This window comes from Acanthopagrus latus, chromosome 6, assembly GCF_904848185.1.
Source record: "Acanthopagrus latus isolate v.2019 chromosome 6, fAcaLat1.1, whole genome shotgun sequence".
Taxonomy (NCBI): domain Eukaryota; kingdom Metazoa; phylum Chordata; class Actinopteri; order Spariformes; family Sparidae; genus Acanthopagrus; species Acanthopagrus latus.
In genome coordinates this window covers 5,358,393-5,377,622 of record NC_051044.1, presented here as the reverse complement: position 1 = coordinate 5,377,622, position 19,230 = coordinate 5,358,393, and the positions used below count along the sequence as shown (strand labels likewise).

The window sequence follows — 19,230 nt, the reverse complement described above, 5'->3', positions numbered from 1 at the left end:
ATCACAGTCATGGTCATGTGTCATGTATGGCGACTCCACCATCACAGATTTGCGTTCACACAGCTTCATAGTTACATTTTACAGTGTTGATTACATTTTAAAGTATCTGCATATCTTATATTATGTGTCTATCTTAAAGTATCTATACTGTAGCTCTTAAAATATATGTTTCTTAAAATATCTGTATTTCATAAAGAATTTAGGGTGTATTAAAATGACGCCAGTGGACTAAACTGTGTATATGTTTTGTATATAGTATAATCTGTATACGTCCATCCATAATATAATATAATATAATATAATATAATATAATATAATATAATATAATATAATATAATATAATATAATATAATATAATATTGCATTTCTATCTTACCAGCTATAAACTGATATCTACCTAAAATGAATGACATTATATCTTGTACTGAAATGTCTGTGCATGTGACAAATAGAGAACCTTGAACTTTGACACAGAAACCTTGTTTTCAGTGTGAACATGTTACGATCCAGAAGGTGGCAGCAATGAAATGCATCTTTGTCCCAAACTCCATGAAAGAAGAAGAAAGTTGCTCTGAGACAAACAGGAAACATTTTTATCCTCTGTTCACTTTTGACTGAGAGGAGACACACTGAAAGACAAGAGTTACTTTCTTTACAAAGTGGTGACTTCAACTGAGAGAGGACAGATACAGGTAGGAGATTTTGAGTAATTAAGTGATGAAGAAGTAAAATGCTTCAGTCTGGAAAAACACACAAAGTGAAAGTAACTGAGGCGACTCTCTGCAGCAGGGAGGGGACACACAGCTGACGACCTGTTTTAACATGTTGTCTGCTTTGTTTTCAGTTTCACTCAGAGAAGACATGGCTTCCAGATCAGAGGAGGATCTCTGCTGTCCGATCTGTCAGGACATCTTTAGGGATCCTGTTGTCCTGTCATGCAGCCACAGCTTCTGTAAGGGCTGCCTGAATAGTTGGTGGACAGACAAACCAACACGTGAGTGTCCAGTTTGTAAGACAAGATCTTCCAAAAGTCAACCACCTGTTAGTCTGGTGATAAAGAACCTGTGTGAGGCCTTTATACAGGAGAGAGACCAGAGAGCATCAGCAGAGTCTGAGTCTGTCTGCAGTCAACACGGTGAGAAACTCAAACTCTTCTGTCTGATACATCAGCAGCCAGTGTGTCTCGTCTGCCGAGACTCAAAAACACACAAGAGCCACAGATTCAGTCCCATCGATGAAGCTGCACAGGATCACAAAGAGAAGCTCCAGAAATCCCTGAAGCCCTTACAGGACAAACTGAAGGTCTTCAAAGAAATTAAAGGAAACTTCGATCAAACAGCAGAACATATTAAAGTCCAGGCTAAACGCACAGAGAATCAGATCAAAGAGCAGTTTAAGAAGCTTCATCAGTTTCTACAAGAGGAAGAGGAGGCCAGGATCACTGCTCTGAGGGAGGAAGAGGAGCAGAAGAGTCAGATGATGAAGGAGCAAACTGAGCCTCTGATATCAGAGATAGCAACTCTGTCAGACACAATCAAATCCATAGAGGAGGAACTGAGAGCTGAAGACGTCTCATTCCTGCAGAACTACAAGGCTGCAGTGAAAAGACTCCAGCAGCGCCCCCTGCTGGATGATCCACAGCTGGACTCAGGAGCTCTGATAGACGTGGCCAAACACCTGGGCAACCTGACCTTCAACATCTGGAACAAGATGAAGGAGATGGTCTCCTACACTCCTGTGATTCTGGATCCAAACACGGCCGAACTTGAACTCTTCATCTCTGAAGATCTGACCAGCGTGAGAAGTGGAACAGAGGAACAGAAGCTTCCTGATAACCCGGAGAGGTTTGACTACTCTTGCATGGTCCTCGGCTCTGAGGGACTCGGCTCAGGGACTCACAGCTGGGTTGTCGAGGTTGGAGACAGTACAGACTGGGAAGTGGGTGTGATATCGCCATCTGTCCCTAGAAAAGGATACATAGAGTCTGGATTATGGGGAGTTGGGTTTAATGAAGGTCACTACTTTACATGCTCTCGACCCGCTCCAGACTCTGGTCTCCTAGTACAAAAGAAGCCCCAGAGGATCAGAGTTCACCTGGACTGGGACGGAGGACAGCTGTCGTTCTCTGATCCTGACACTGACACACACATACACACCTTCACACACACCTTCACCGAGAGGATGTTTCCATACATTTACTCCGATGAAGAAGTGAAGATATTACCACTGAAAGTGTGTGTGTCACACCAGCAGGTCTGACAGAGAGCGTGTGTGTCGAGGATGATACGTGTAAAGAACCGGATGAAGTGCTGAGGTTTTCTCACCCTCGTCACGCTGGGTGCTATTAAAGGCCATAAAAACTGCGAATCAAATAAATTCGTCTCGGACTAAAAATATCCTTTTCAGGCTTTTCTTTCACGGTTCAGGAAGCGGCTGTCAGACGGTCAGCAGGGTGACGTAACTGCTCAGGAACGCTGGCCGACAAACCGCAGGAATAACTCACATTCCTGCTGGGAGTAGGTCAGCACACACACACACACACGCACACACACACACACACAGTTCATCAACAGAGGTTTATGATCTTTGTTTTAGGACTAATTTATAATTTTCCCTGACTTTTACATAAGAGCTCCGACTCGAAGCTGTTAAGACGTTTTGCTCCAGCTGGATGGATTCAGTTCAGGGTGAACCTGAAACTGAGTCAGCTGATTGATTTAGCTGAAACCTGCAGTTGTAAAGTTAAATAAATACTTTTTGATCTGAATGAATCTTTAATGCAACTTGGTTCTATTTAACTTAATCTCTCCAAGGTTGATCTGTTTATTACTCTCCAAAATTAACAAAGAAGCGGTAGTTTAGTTACTGTAACTATTGAGTATTGACTTGGGTAAAACGACAGAATACTGCAATGCAAAAATACTTCAAAGTGTGTAATAATTAAGAAAATGTGTCATGTACGTAACATTAGTGAATATACATTTACATATTAAACTTGTATCTGATCAGTGAGTGTGACTGATCACTCTCTAAATAATGAAGACAACAGGTTAGTTCAATCAGAGGTAACTTTTAATTCCAACCAATCGGCTTTCAAAACACAATCAGCAGAAAAATCTCTTAACTTCCTCCAATCTGTGATGAATTTACAACATCAACTGGTGTCAGATTATCATTAATCCCTGCAGGTGAGGATACAATCACTTCAAAACTTTTAATATCAAACTCCATGACTGCTGAAAATATGTCTTAATATGTCAAATCACTGATCGTTATCTTCAAATCACAATTACTGCACACTGTTTTGAATTCATAGTGGACTTTAACATTTAATCTGTGACTCCTCATCGTGAATGTTGAACAATATCAATTCTGAACACAGAATATGAGCTGTTTCAGTTTAATAGACCTACAGGCAGCTGCTCAAGAAGGTCCTGAATGTGTCAATCTGACAGTTTATGTTTGTTTTTTTTTCTTAATTTCTGCACATTAAATAATAAAAAAAATATATGTTGGCGAATTTCCTTGTGAGCACTCTATTATTTTTAGAAATCCTTGTTTATCATCTTAACCTAACAAAATATTATCTCAATATGTCATATCCACAGTTTCACCTCACGACTACGCTAGGCTAGGCTAGCAGTTTCCCCTACTTCCAGTTTTTGTGCTATGCTAGGCTAAACACGTATTGAACAAAAATTACCATCAGTACTCAACTTGATAATGATATTGTTTAATTCTGCTATCTTGTCTGTCACAGATGACACCATATTGAACATAATTGTTGTCTATGCTACAGATTTAGCTAATCACATCAAACTAAACTGCTAGCTATAATGTTGTCCTTGTTTCTAGGTTAAGAATTAGCATCTTGTGAGCTGCAATAAATTCAAAAAGCAACTTAATTATAAAAAAAAAACCCACAAGCTTACGTTTGCTCATGCAATGCAGGCTGATTGTATTGACACATGTGATGTCACGGAGCAAAAAGTAAAACAAAGGAGCATTTTGTTAAGTTTTTTTTAAGGCAAATATAATAATCTTGCAGCCACAGATCTGCAGTCAAAAGTGTTCTATCATAAAGCAGCATTTAGCAGCAGCAGAGATTCATGTTCATGTCAGAGGTTAAATGTGAAATAGCAGTTTGCCTAAAATAACACATGAAGCAGATACTAAAGAGAGGAGAGTGACATATTCGGCTAATGATCATTAAATACAAACTTTCTACTTGTGCAATAAGAACAACAGAAACACGACTGCACAATCTAGTTATCTATAAAGAAACAAGCCGACTATTAATTACTAATTAGTTATTTGCCTTTTCCAGCCTTCTGCTCGTCCAGTTCTCTGAAGTTTGAGTCAAACAGTTTTTAGATTATATCATCTGAAATAATTGTTAACAAGAGAAAACTGCACAGATTCAAACCTGAATTGGAATGAATTCCAATTTAATACAAATAATAAGCTAATTTTTACAATTGAAAATATGTTAAAACACTCTCACTGCACTGGCATGTTATTTCACCTGTTTTAAGGAAACAAAAAAAAAGTTTTTGTAGTCGACCGATTCAAAATAATCAGGTTTTATGGACCCTTCATGGACCTGCTACTAAAACTTTCATGACTCCAAAAGTAAGTAACTTCATGACATGGGAGGATCAGAAAAGCTGAGAAAACTCTTTGTCCAGGACAAAATTAATCCCATGATATGAGTAAAATAAATATAATCTATCCTTGAGTCTCTTCATGACCCCTGCAGATGGAATTAGTCGACACAGAGATGTCGATGTTGATGATGTAGATGTTGAAACCTTTCCAAATGATAAAGATGGTGCAAAAAGTTCCCAAGCTTGTACCACAAGTCGAGGCTGTTTTATCAAACAAGGTCAAGAATGTAGTTTCAAGCTTGACTCTTGACCCGACATGGGACAGAAAATAACAAATAACAGTGATTAATGACTTTGAACATCAACACTTCTGTAATAACTGCTGATGCAGGCTGGTTGAAATGTCTGGAACCTGGTTCAAGGTTCAAGAAGGACCTTGAGTTGAGAGTTGTTGTGTTTACAGATACATTTATTTCTCTTCCTTCTTTTTTTGTTTTCATCATTGTCTCATTTGTTTCCTAATCTGTCAGGTTTGGCTCTTCGTCCTGTAAACTGCAGTTTGTGCAGGATGAAACCAGCACATCTGGCTCCGGTCACTGTCAGAGCTTTAAGTGCTAATAAGTCAAACAAATGATTCTTTAAGTACTTTAAACACTTTTGTGTCAACTAAACATTTCATCAAGTGCTTGAAACACCAGTAGGCTCAAACTCAACAAGTCTCTGAGTACTTCAATGCCAGTTAGTTGGCTTAAGTATTTTAAACATCAATATATCAACTGGACGTACTTTCTTTGTAAGATTCAGTATTGTGAATATTAAACGTCAACCAAACACATTTGCTATAATTTATCTGGTACTTAGCTCTTTTGTTTTATATAAAACAAGCCAACCACTCACTGTCAATATTTACTGTAATAATATTTTTGTCTATGATTTTAATTGCATTCACTGTCTCCGCTGTGCTTAAACTCCTTAAAACCATATAGTGTTGAGTTGTGCGCTGTGTGTCTCAGTGCTGACAGGGTGTATCCAGGCTTTGGCCACACTTCCAGCAGCAGTAATGATGTTGATGCCACGTCCGTCCATCTTTTGTCGAGTGAAACGACTGGCAGAAGATCAGCTGAGGGAAAAGAATGGATAGGGGACAAATGGGAGGACAGAGAGGAGATAATTAAATCAAACAGTACAGATAAACGTTATTCAGTGTTTGTAAAACATATTACAGTGTTCTGTGGGTTGGCGTTATGGTATGTGGTTACTTTTCTAAACTAAGAATTAGTCAGAGGAACACAAAAATCCTTATGATTCAACAATGTCTGTTCACAGTTCTGTCCTCTCAGAGTCGATCTAGTTCTGATATTACTCGTGTCTCCAGGAAGTGATGTCATCTCACCTCATCACAGCCCGAGCACCGCGGCCAGACCGTCTCACAATAGTGTCTTCCGCATAACAGCTTCTGATTGGACCAGAAGTAGACCAGGTCCACCAATCCCTGGCCACACTCTGAACATTTGAAGCAGGTGGGATGCCACAGGGCGCCATGGTAACCTGCACGCTCAGCGTGGACAGCTGGAGTGTCCTTGGCAACCTCACCTTGGCAACCAGTACAGCGCTGGAGGACAGAGGATGAAAGTGAAAGAAGGTCGTGTACCAAACTACTGAAACAATACAGTGAGGTTTACGGGAACTTTTAGTCCCGTTAAAAACATTTTCTGACAAAAGGAGGACGAGTTGGGCGGGACTGGTAGTTCATTCTGTGTGACATTAAGGAACTCTTACATATTCAGACTTCGTGCTGTCATTTGTTCCGTTAGTGGAACCAGCAGCGGCAGCGGTGCTGAGGTTGGTCGAGCCGTGGTTCCCGTGGTCCAGAGCCTCCTTCTTGTTGCTGTTGCTGCGGTCCTTGGCCTCCTTTGCTGTCCTCTGAATGGCCGCTTCCCTCAGAGCTCCGCCCTCACCGGGTAAGGCCACCTCCCCGACTCCCAGCACCTCCTGTTTGTATTGCTTCACAAACAGCAGCATAGAGGAGATCTGCAAGAAGATACAGGACAAATAAAAGATTAATGTCAACTTGGGGTTAAGTTTAGGGTTAGGGACCTCACTTTAGCTTGACAGCTGACAGTTATTTGGCAATTGGTAAGAGAGGTCTGAATCCAAACTGATTTGTAACACAGCAAACTAATGTGTACATAACTAGTGAGCTAATCAAGCTAGTGTTAGCATGATTCCCATGTTGTTGCCCACCTCCTCCTCACTGGCGAGGCTCTGACACTTCATGGGGTCCTGATCGTAGACGGGGAGCTGACTGAAGAGCTGCCTGCGACGCTCCAATGCTCCGACTGTCCCCGAGACCGGACGCTGACTCTCTGGGATGAGCTCCATGTACTGCATGGCCTGAGGGGGAGCAGGGGCATTGCTTTTAAATACTTTAGCAAGTAACATATTACTATCGCAGCAGTTTAAAGTACATAAATCAGATATATTAGACATGTTATCGCCTGCCTGTAGCTCAGATGGCTTGATAACATAAGAGTCTGTATTAGTTGTCGTCACTCTGTCCAGGTGTTGTTAGTGACACATCTGTGTGTTATCAGATGACTTCACCAGAGTGAGACAGTGACAAACAGTCCACAGCTGCACCAGCACGCTCTACGTGTTGCAGTGATCATTTCACAGCACAATAAATAACTGTTGGATGAAACAAACAACACGCTGAAGATCTGGAGAGCAGTCCTCAGTGTTGGATCTGTCTCTACAAGTTCAACCACAGTAATGTCCCCCGTGACTCTGCTGCCGCACCACAGGGCTCAGTAATCACTGTCATCCTGATAATTGTAGGTTGTGAAACCTGAAACATACTTGAGTTTCATTTAATGGAAACCAGACGGTGTGGACTGCTCGACATGCAGAGAAGGCTGCAGAAACTAAACTGTAATAACTGACGAGTGAAGTGTTAAATCCAAGTGGTAAACCTTCAGGATGGGAGTTATTTAGTTTTACATGTCGACAACAGAATATTTGTGTTGATCAGAGTTTAGCCATGCGTTTTAATTGTGTTTGTGAGGACTGGTTCACAGCCTTTGTCTGTAACGGGGGTAAAACTAATGGGACAATTTGCCATATATGCTGTTTTTGGACCTGCTGCTGCTCGACTGCACTCGGTCCACTCTGCCTTCTTTATAAAGAAAAGAGTAGAAATAAGAATAAACCAAACTGATTCTGTTAAAATCTAGACTAAGTCTGGGCTCTGGTTTAAACATTTGCTTGAGTTTTCACAGACAAAAAAAGTTTAAGATCACGTGTTTAATTTGTGAGTCTGTTTTAAAGCCTGATTCATTTGTGTGCTTGTTTTGTAAATTTTTGGAGAAGATCTATCCAGCACAGTGCTGTAGAAGAGTCAAGATGCACCAACTCTTAGTCCAGTATAGGGGGATAAAAATCAGCAGAAACTTGTTTTGGCATGTGGGGAAGAGACAACTGGCTGAATCCCGCTGGTTGAAGTTCATTCATTATTAGGGTTATCTAACTTGCCATTTTCAGACTCAGAGGAAGGAGGAGAATACAGCCTGATATCGGCACCCAACGGCTGCTTCCTACCATAAACCTTCATCCCATGAGTCAGAATAACCAACATTGTGTCATCAGATCTCAGCAGCATAGCTGGTCAGTAAAATGTGACTTTTTTAGCTGACACAGACCAACAGACTGCAGCTTCATACGAACCACCAACCTCCTGTACTTCACACTGATCCTCACCAGTGTCTGGTTGAGGCCGGGCGGCGCCCAATCATACGTGGTGGTGTTGAAGGTCGGGTCCTTACGCGACACCACAGGATTGGTCACGATCATGCGGTTCCTCTTGTACATGCGAAGGCCACCGCCTCCTTTAACCTTCGCTGTCAAATGGGCGCAGGGTGAGTCTGCGAGCAGGCGTCCCATTCGCTGGTCATCTTCAACGTCGCCTCCAGGAGCGTGGTCGGCCGTGCTGCAGCCGCAGGTGATACAGGCTTTCCTGTGCAGCAGATCAGTGAAGAAGAGCAGGAGGAGAGGAAGAAGGCATTTAGTAATGAGACATAGTAATGAATGTCACATGACCAGCTTACTTTAACTTAAGTGGTTTGTGTTTGGAGTTTTAGAAAGTGTGTGAGCAGTAAAAACTGTCTGTTACTGTCTATTATAATATCAGAATAGATACTGTTTCATTGCAGTGCTTATTCAGCCAGCGTCCTCAGTCAATTGGCTAAAATATGCAAAACCACGAACATGTTCCTTTAAGAGCCGAGAAGGAGCGAGGGAGAAGTGGAGAAACCACCAGGACTGTATTCAGCACTTTCCGTTCTTTTTCTTCTCACTCCTGTTGCTGTGTTTCTTTGCCTTTAATTTATCTTGAAATAAAAAAAAAAATTTTAAAAAAAAGGCGACAGGTCGTACCTCCAAGAATGTGGCTGGAATCCAGAGCAGCTCCCGTCACAAACGAGACACACTGCTGCACCTCCCGCACTCTGCTTTACTGACATCTGTGTGGCAGAAACAGCAAAAACACAATGATGTCATACATTCATATCATTTATATAAACTTATCCTGTGAGGTGATGAAGTTTCAGGACTATAAGCAACCAAACAGTGAGTGTGTCAGAGATCAGAGGTCACAACAGCCCAACAAGATCTAAAGATGATAAAAAAAAATAGAAACACAAATAGTCTCCAACAATTGCTCTATTTCCTCCTTTTGAGGCAACATTTAGAAACTACAATGACCACATGTTTTCGAAAATGAAACTTTTATATTTGTGACTCATTTTTAAAGATGTGTTTAGTTTGAAGAAGTGGTTTTAGGGCTGAGTCCCACAGACAGACCACAGAAAAGTTTCTAGACATGTAATTTAGGTGGACCAAGGTCCACTCTGGTTTCCTCAATAACAGACAGACCTGAGTCGATTTAGTTCCTCTGTACCTGATGAGGAAATATAAAACTTTACCTCATGCAATAAAGACGTGAATTTGAAGTGACAAGTTTTGACATCATTGCAAGTGAATTCCTGATTAAATCATGAACCACAAACTGAGCGTGAAAGTTCATTCTTGACTTTTAAATAATCATGACTTCTAGATGAGCTTATCCAAAGAAAGCTGCTGATGAGATGTGGGTGAAAGTTTAAGTCTAACCTCAAAGAACTGAGCCGACACCGAACTGAGCAGGTGTGGCGACAGAGGAAAACAGAAACATCGTACGACACCGAGTCTGAAGCGATGTTGATTATTGAGACATGTGAAGAAGTGTTGGACGATAAAGAACAGTTGTTGTTTTGAACTTTTCTCTGTGGGAGGACGAGAAGGGAGTGAACGCACACACTCGCACCACACGTGCAGGGTGGATGATCTCATTGGCCCACCCAGTGACATCATCATTACAGTACTGACAAACACTCTTATCTGTCGCCCAAACACTCAATTCTTCATCTCCTCCTCCTCGGCTCTACAAACTTTTAGTCTTTTCGCCTCCTTTATCTGTTTCAGCTGTCTCACTCTGTTTTCTTTTCCGCTCCCCTCCTCCTATCCTTACTTTGCCTCAACCTTTCCCCTTTTAACACAACACGCCAACAATCCTCTTCCAAACTTACATTTGGCTTGCATAATAGGTTGACTGAAACACCAGAACTTGTACAAATGTCCTCAAGAAGAAGAAGGTAAAGAATTAGAAGAAGATTAAAGTGATCCAAACCATTTGCTTTCTTTATTCTCTGTTTTTCAAAAGTTAAATTGGGAAAAAGCTGCAGAGGAATAAATCTAGTCGATTTTCGGGAAAAAATATCATTTCCAAGGTCAATAATGTTTAAGTTTAACTGTCGCAAAAGTTTAGTTTGGCGATGTGTCTGCTTCTAATCACCTGAGATTTGTGTACGTGTGTGTGTGACTGTTTTTAAAACTTCTGGCAGGTAACCTGACGACTGTTCTGCTAAAACAACCCGCTGGTATTTGTTACACAGAGAGACGGACGGTCCACCTGTCCATCTGTCACCAGGTATTAAACAAGCACATCTCTGCTGAAATTCATGCACGTAATATATATATATATATATATATATATATATATATATATATATATATATATATATATATATATATATATATATATATATATATATATATATATATATATATATATATGTATATATATATATATGTATATATATATATATATATATATATATATATATATATATATATATGTATATATATATATATATATATATATATATATATATATATATATATATATATATATATATAGAGAGAGAGAGAGACACACACACACACACAAGCTCTCCTGAGAGAATGATTTAGCTGCAGGGATTTGCTTCTCTTCTGCCATGAGGGCATTAGTGAAGTCCAACTCTGATGATGGGTGATCACCTCCGGCTCACAGTCTCCATTCCAGCTCATCCCAAAGGTGATGGATGGGGTTGAGGTCAGATTTCTGAGCAGAACAGTCGGTCCACACCAAACTGGGACATCTATTTCTTTATGGACCTGGCGTTGTGCATGGAGGCTTTGTCATTTTGAAACAGGAGAGGAACGTCCACAAACAATGCTGAACTGGCTGAACTCTGTTGTCTAACATATCACTGTTGGACTTTGTGTAGCAATTTACATGTTATTAATCACTTTTTTATTGGCCATATGTGAGCAGATTTTTTACGTGACATGAAAAATTAGACTTTCCCGTCTGTCGCAGTCCTCTATAGAAGTCATTGCACAAGTTGATTGTTGTTTGATGCTGCTGGACTGTGGATTACTTTGTGTAGGACTCAGGTTGGAGCAACAGTCGCTAAAGTTAGTCCACTACGTGAAACCAACAACCTGCAACACAGAAGTTCATCTGAGTTACTTAAAAGGAAGAGTTTGACGTTTTAGAACAAAATACGCTCTTTCACTGTTTTCTGACTGCGGGTTAAATGAGAGGATTGATATCACGTCCATGTCTGTACACTAAATGTGAAGCTACAGCCACTGGTCACTTCCTGGAGTCTCCGCTTGTTGCATAGCGACTGACAGCCACAAAATAATCTGGCACATAATCCCCAATAAAACTGAAAAGAAATCCTCTTGTACAAATTAACAAATAAGATGTAAAGGGACAATTAGTGAGCTTTAGAGTTGCTGGAAGATAGAAACAGCCGGCTTGCTGTTTACATTTGTTTCCAGCCTTTTTGCTAAGCTAAGTTACATACAGTTACATTTACATGTATGGAACAGACAGGAGAGATTTCAAGGACCCAAACAAGGAAAACAGACTCAGAGCAGTGGGTGCATGCAGTGTCCACATACACCTGACCATATAGGGTGTTGTTATTAAACACGCATTTTTCTATACACAATCATACAGAGAAACTTCAGCTCGTGTTGACTGCTGTATTGTTACTCACATCATTTATATGTTGCTAACAGGCTTAATTCTCAGAGGGGAGAGCCAGAGTGACACATCACATGTTAACAGGAGGAGTCATTAGCTGTGATAGACGACAGATGAGTGTATTTAGAGGTGTGAAGAGAGAGACGGAGTGTGTGTGAGTGACAGTGAAGAGACTGTTGATTGGTCCGTGTTGAAAAGGTCACAGCGCTGACAGTCAGAAACAGAAACAGCTGAAGAAGAACGAGAACTTCATTACATCCCTCTGGAATACACTGACTGACAGCCTGTATGTTTTCATTATGATGTTACTGAGTTGACAGCAGCTAACAGTCACCAGAACTGCTTCAATATGTGATGCCACGAGAGACGCACCTCTCTGAAGTCAGCTTTAAAGGAACATTCCACAAAGTTCAACTATCTGCTGCTGGGAACGAGCCTCACATCTTTGCTAATTTTAGTATTTTAGTGTCATTTTCTTTTTGTGTGTCATCAGTTTGCCTAACAGTGTGTCACTGTGACTCTGCTGGGAAAAGTTTGTTAGTCACAGAAAGAGCAGACATGACTCCAAACATGAAATAAAACCCTATTACTCAACCTGCAACCTGTCATGACACAGCTGATATGATTCCAGTTCACAATGTGTTGTGACGACTGAATGTGTGAAAGTTACACTAACAGTCTTTTACAGCGTTTCCTTGTGGCTGCACAAACAGCAGAGTTGGTTTTCTAAATTTCCCCTTTCATGATATTTTTCGGGCATTTAATGCTTTTACTGGAAAAATGGTAGACGGATGACAGGAAGCAACTTTTAACAAGCACAAGAATGAAAGTAAACTGATAATGAGTGGTTAGAAAACAATTTGTGACAATTCAAAGACAAACAGGGCAGTTTGTCGGTCGTGTTTGGCTGTGATTGGTGAAGAAATCTGTAATGAAAAGTGGGATCATGTAATAAAATCTCTCTTGTTCAGAAGTTCAATAAGTTATGTAACCTGCAGCAAAACCATTTATAAGACATCTCCAGTAACAAGGTGATTATTCTACAATCCACTTAGAATCAGACAATAAGTGGCTTCAAAACAAAACAGCAGCTACAAAAACATTCAGGCTGGCACGCCAACGTTTAAAAAAAAAAGAACGCTAACGTGACACGATAACATGTGGCCGATGTGGATGTTCACTCAGTTGGCTGTATTTCGCGTTGCTATCAAAAGAAATGCGAAAGTTCCAGGATGAATGTTTACAGTCCATCATCTAAATCTTCTGAAAATTGTCTAGAAAAATAGAACTTCACTCTCTTCACCCTGATTTCGGCATCCATAACAATCATTTCAGCCCTCAAATTTGGGCTGTTTTATGTCGGATCCTCAGCCTAATGCAAGTAAAATATTTCTGTGCATTCTCTTCAGTAAAAAAAAACAGACCTTCGATTGGTCAGATGGAGTTATGTTAACCACTAGTACTGAGTAGTATGGTATTATTGGTTGGTCTGAATAAGTGCGTCTACCAAATGAGTCAAACTAGAAATGCATTTTTTCAGAAAGAGGGAAAACGTGCGGCAGCTCTATATTTAGGAGTCCGATAAGGCGAGTATGTCGTAGCTGGATCAGACTCGGCTCGGCCTGGCTGAGTAATTCTAAACATGTTGAGTATGTGAAGGGGAAACTGCAGGAAACGATGTCAGATAAGGAGCTGGAGGTCAAGGAGGCGGCGAGTCGACCTGCTGCAGTTAACGTCCAGAGTTCAGAACTTTGTCACATGGCATCCTAAATACTTCCTGTTGTTCTCTGTTTACAACAAAATCACTCAGACATCATGCCACAAATGATCCAGCATTTATAGAACAGCAACTTCTCACTGGATGAAAGATTATAGTGACTTCTATTTTTTTCCTATTTATATATAAATAGATCTTTTCTTTCAAACAGTGTGGAGATGAAAGTGAAACAGCGCTAACTGTCGGTGAAAGCTAAAACTGTCTTTGCCTTTTGTTTTTGTAATTGGGACTTTTGGATAACTGCTTATTTCACTGAAGTGCTTAAATGACTTAAATGACAGAAAAATAGTCACCAACTATTTGGCTTTGGCTACACTGAACACGACATATGCAGACGGCTCAGGGGGCTCAAGTGCAGCAGACTGTATCTTTGAATCTTCTATAAGAAACTGAGCTTTAGTTTTTTGGGGTTGTGTGATCAGTTTTTGGACCCAGCAGTCAGTGATGCTTCAACTTTTCACAGAGTTTGTGTTACATGGATAAGTTCACATCTACAGACTACAGTAAGCCAGATGATGTTACTAAGCAACCATCAGCTGTTTGTTAAATGCCGACAGAGTGATCAAGACCATTAGTGGAACACAGATAGACTCACTTCCTGTTAGAAAAGACATGCACACCACATGCAGAAAATAGAAATAAAAGACTGACAATGTAACCACACTGTTAATCATTTCTTAAAGGTCTTAGGATTTAGTTAAATTTATCTGGGATGTTGCAACCATCTCAGTACCTCTTGTGCCAGATCTCCCCTACGGTCTCAGCTGAAAATGCGACAATGTGAAAGATCAGTGTTTGGTTTGTCCATTCTGGGCTACAGTAGATACATGGATGTGCAACATGGCAGACCATGAAGAGTAACTGCTTCCCCTATAGATATAAAATGCTCATTCTAACGAGGTGTTTACGATCTAATCCTTGGCACTGGACCTTTAAAGTGAAAATATCAAACTCTCGTCAGGTCCAGTTTGTCATTTGTGAGAATATCAGAATCAGAATACTTTATTTATATGCTGCTGGCATTTTGGGGACAAAACAATTAGTTGACTGAGACAATAATCGTCAGATTAATCTGCGATAAATAAATTAGCTGTGGCAGAATTTACTTTTTTATCTAAGATGAGAGTTTTTTGTTTTGTTGTGTTTTGATTTCCCCGCGACCCTGCAGAGGATTAAGCGGCGTACATATAATGTGTACAGATAATGGATGGATGGATGGATGTGTTTTGATTTCAGTTACAGAGAAATGTCCCCACAATGAAACCCATTGTGTGTGTGTGTCTGTGTGTGTGTTGGGGGTTATTTCTGTCCTGGTGATGGCAGTTTTTCCAGCCCTGGGTGTTGATCAAACCCCCGACAGGTGACACTGATCTGTCAGGTTATCCGCCTCAGACTGATGTGACCTCTGGATGGACAGTTACAGGAGGCATCTGTGGGAGACAATCTGTACACAGTTGCCAAAACAGGCCCAGCGGGGGGGATCAGGTCCTCGTGGTCCTGGATTACCTTCACTGACTGAATTAGAAACCTCCAGCAGTTTGACTGGATTGCCAGTCAACCTTTGTCTTTCCTTGGATATTTTGTGCCTGGTGGCAAGAGGGAGGTTTACAGGGAACCGATCTAATGATGGTGTCATTTTTCTTTAGCCATTACACTCTGCAATTTATATAATGATACGGTGAAGCAAAACAGACTAAAAACCTGCCATCACTCACTGTAACTGCAGCTGCTTTTAATTCAAGCGACACATTTCCTTTTTAGCAGAATGTCTGAATCAACTATAGTCTAATCTATTTTTAACCAACTCATTTGGCATCTTGGGTAGATTATTTTGCTTCTTTACCATTTTGATTGATTGTACCTTCACCAGGTGTGAACAGCAAGACTTTACCAAAATATTTCAAAAACTGTTCCGCTATGGAAAACAATTTGGCAGCTGAGACACATTTTCTTCCGCAGAGTTCTTCAGATCAAAAGGAGTATTATGAATACAGCCGATCAGTTTCTGCCAAAGAATTCAGCGGTCATTTGGAGTTTTGTCAAAATAACATTCTTCTACTTTGCTGTATCTACAAATTTGCTCTAAGTTGAGAGCAACCTTAGACTCATGTTGTTTTAATAAAACCTGAGGATGAGATAACAAAAGGCATCCGACACATAAGTCATGTCTCCCACATCACTTCCAGGACTTGTATGCATATTTTCCTGAGAATCCTTTCAGTACCAGGTTACGCAATTCAGACCCACACAGCACAGTTGGACTCCACAATGAAACCACTATGCAGAGAGGCAATTACAAAACATAGCTCTTCTCTTACATAATCATAGTTGTGATTTAGTGTTAACTGATTTTGTGTATTTGAGTTTACAAATAATCTGAAAGTGTCCCTTCAGGAAAAAAATAAGTATTTTGAATTGAATTGAAAAACACTTAGTGGCTGATACTTCAAACATTGTGGGTTGATTTTATGAAAATCTGAAGGATTATAACTTTCAGTTTCATCAGTTCATTTCTGTGTTGATTTTGAAGTATCGCATTAGAAAAGGCCAATGGAAGCCACTCATCTTCTCAATTTCACAAAAAGTTGTTTTTTGTACCTTTTTCCAAAAGAGTTGATGTTCTTAGTGAAGATGGAAACAACTTCTCTGTATACGTCCTGACGTTGCTAACATTTAAATCTCATGACCAACTAGGTGTTCCTGCTCCAAGAGGAGGAAGAGGAGAAGAAAAGGAAGACGAAGCAGTTTCCCCGATATTCTCATAAAATTCCTAATCTCAGATTTATTACCACATGCCCTACATGTCCAAGGCGACTGGTTTTGTGTCATCTTCATCTTTACTGGTTTACTGAGGAGTTGGCAAACAACTGGTTTTGTTTTTATCCCACAACCTGTACTTGTTAGGCTTAGGGTTTTATTAAAGTCATGTGTAACATAGCCTATACCGCCAACTTCTGATGAAACTTTTGAGACCACATCTTCCTACAAACCTAGAAAAGTGTATGTAACAAGAAAAGCTGGAGATCGAGGCGTCACTCAGCCTTGCTATAAAACTCCATTATAAAACAAGTATATTAGACTTCCGTACAACCATTAACAAGTCAACTCCAATGAAAAACAAGTCCAGTTATTGCTCATGTAGCCTGTATGATCCATGAACTTAACCAAGCACAAGTTCTAATTCAAGTGAGTGGATGCTGTCTTTAAGCATCCCATTCTTAAAACACAGGCATGTAAAGAAACCCTGAATCAAAATATTACAAAATTAATATTAAATGTTAGATTTACTGCCTCTAAGGAGCACCACTACAGCTTCTGTGTCGCCTAATAAAATACAACAAAATAACCTGTCTCATGAAAATGTACTTGACGAACAATGAGGTGAAATTGCTATTTACTCTAATTACTTCATGAGAACAGAAGAGCAGAGGAGAGATGTGGGACGTTTCTGTGTGATTAGATCATTAAACTTTAAACTCTCTGATATTTTGTCTCTGTGCTGTATGTAAAATGACAATACAGTTCACTTGAACTCAGACTCCCAGAGTTTCTGCAGATCCATCAACAGAAGCGGTGTCATCTCATCAGACTGTTTGACCCTCTGACCTCTGACATCCTCATTACTGCTGATAATCTGTATCTATTAAAAAGAATTCCAGGAGTACAGATGTAAATCTTTCTGTGAATGTTTCTGTCCTACCTTCTCCATGGCTGAGCTCACATCCATGTTGTCCAGCGTCCGTCGGTGGTTTGACTCTTCAGCTCTCTCTGCCTCCGCTCTTCCAGAACAATGGGACTTTAAATTCCTCTCCTGTCGACCACACTTCCTCTCTCCCCGCCCACCGGCGCTCCTGCCGCCGCTCTGCTCCGCCGGCTCTCCACAGCCCACAGCAATTTAACCGTCTAGACTTTCATCTCATTCCTTCTGTGTGACAAACATAAACTTCTCTGCTTTTGACTCTCACTACAGTGTTTTTTTCTCTTTTCCACTTGGTTCAACACTTCATTTTTCTTCATTCTCTGCCCTGATAAATTCAACAACTCAACAACAAAACTCACCTTTCTGCTCCTCAGCACTGGACTCCTGCTTCTTCTACTCTGTTATATTTTTTCCTTCACTCTCCCCTCCTGATTCGTCCTGTTGCCAGCTCTCCTTCTCCACCCTCTGCAACATGAACTCAGCAGGTTTCTTCACCTCCTCATTTCGCCCCTGAAGAGAAACTGATAAGTTTCCCAACACTTTCCCTCTTCCAGTGAAATTCCAGTTCCTTCATTCACCTCTGTTTTGACTCTGCTGAGCAGTGATTCACCCTGCTTTGCCAAATATTACAGGTACCTTCTATGTGACGGCTGTAGAGCATGAAGCAGCAGACTGGCAGTAACAAGACAGATTTATGGTCTGGAAAACAGCAGCTGTAGTGTTGCTTTCTGCTGCAGGACAGCAGACCAGGCTGTGAATTCAGGACTACCTGAAGCAGCGAGGCCTGACTGAACTGTTTGTGTTTTTAATCTGAGACAAAGACAGAGAGAGCCCTGAGGGATTCCCTGCTCACTCTCTGCCAGCCAATCACAATGAGCCTGAAGAACTCCACGGCCAATGGAAACGTCAGGGATTCCTCCTCCTCCTCCTACTTCAATTCTGCAGCTTTTAAGTGTGTGGCTTAAAAGTATGTCGACCACAAAACCAGGCAGGGCCCAACTGGGCTGAATAGAGCCAGGCAGGGCCAAATGGTGTTAAACAGAGCCAGACAGTCAATAGAGGCTAAGTTAAACTAGTGGGACAAACAGGGAAACATAGACCAGGTCAAAAAGAGGGATAAAGTGATCCAGGAAGAGCCATACAGAACTAAACTGAGCCAGGCAGGGCCAACCAGGAATAAACAGAGCCAGGTAGTCTGTGGAGGCAAAACAAAGCCAGACAGGATCAGACACGGCTAGAATCAGGCTAATAACTGCTAGACAAGACACATGGGTTAGAACCAGAACCAGGTAGGGCTAAACAGGGTTAACAGAGTAGTCCCGCTGTACAACCAGAGGGATGGAGGGAGTCATGGGCCAGGATGTGTTTACTGTTTAATCAAATCACAAAAGGGACAAGAATTAACTAGTGTGCTACTCTCTCGCAGTGTGTTCAGTCGTCATCTGGTGTTAATGGGTTGTGCTTGTGGTTTCCCTGTGGCGACAGTGTGTTTGCTGGGGGGAGCAATGGCACACAATCTGCCACATCTGCTCCGCCAGTAAACACACCAGCACTTCGGCTGTCGCAGCTGCAGTGTCTCTGGGCTCGTCAGGTAGAGCGGACAGGCTCGGTGGCAGAGCAGCAGCAGATCAGCCCGGCGGCAACAAACAGCTGGCCTGTATGCGCTAGAATTTCTGTCATAGAATTAGGGGGCTCCTTAACGACTTAATAGCCTACCTACACAACTAATGAC

The 19,230-nt window shown here is 41.0% G+C and overlaps 3 protein-coding genes across 4 annotated transcripts in view; 2 read left to right on the top strand and 1 right to left on the bottom strand.

Moving 5' to 3' along the window:
• The first annotated feature begins 69 nt into the window (after nucleotides 1-69).
• LOC119021801 (nuclear factor 7, ovary-like) lies at nucleotides 70-3,919 on the top strand. The gene is made up of 3 exons (XM_037102311.1): nucleotides 70-102; nucleotides 490-692; nucleotides 845-3,919. The coding sequence occupies exon 3, from the start codon at nucleotides 862-864 to the stop codon at nucleotides 2,257-2,259; it is 1,398 nt and encodes a 465-aa protein (XP_036958206.1). The 5' UTR covers nucleotides 70-102; nucleotides 490-692; nucleotides 845-861; the 3' UTR covers nucleotides 2,260-3,919.
• The window catches only part of lmcd1 (LIM and cysteine-rich domains 1), a 19,042-nt gene continuing 2,866 nt past the window's right edge, over nucleotides 3,055-19,230 (bottom strand). Inside the window, exons 3-11 of one of the 2 annotated variants that reach the window (XM_037102312.1) lie at nucleotides 17,858-18,008; nucleotides 17,499-17,723; nucleotides 11,331-11,468; nucleotides 9,039-9,124; nucleotides 8,364-8,619; nucleotides 6,852-7,001; nucleotides 6,387-6,638; nucleotides 6,001-6,219; nucleotides 3,055-5,727 (exon numbers count right to left, since the gene is read on the bottom strand). In XM_037102312.1, coding sequence (XP_036958207.1) covers nucleotides 5,617-5,727; nucleotides 6,001-6,219; nucleotides 6,387-6,638; nucleotides 6,852-7,001; nucleotides 8,364-8,619; nucleotides 9,039-9,124; nucleotides 11,331-11,360 — 1,104 coding nt within the window. In that variant the 5' untranslated portion in view covers nucleotides 11,361-11,468; nucleotides 17,499-17,723; nucleotides 17,858-18,008 and the 3' untranslated portion in view covers nucleotides 3,055-5,616. Of the gene's footprint in view, nucleotides 5,728-6,000; nucleotides 6,220-6,386; nucleotides 6,639-6,851; nucleotides 7,002-8,363; nucleotides 8,620-9,038; nucleotides 9,125-11,021; nucleotides 11,303-11,330; nucleotides 11,469-17,498; nucleotides 17,724-17,857; nucleotides 18,009-19,230 lie in introns of those variants that run through there. The other variant, XM_037102313.1, reaches the window with a different exon arrangement.
• LOC119020655 (E3 ubiquitin-protein ligase TRIM39-like) overlaps nucleotides 18,371-19,230 on the top strand; it is a 9,565-nt gene continuing 8,705 nt past the window's right edge. Inside the window, exon 1 of the mRNA XM_037100148.1 lies at nucleotides 18,371-18,403. Coding sequence (XP_036956043.1) covers nucleotides 18,371-18,403 — 33 coding nt within the window. The remainder of the gene's footprint in view (nucleotides 18,404-19,230) is intronic.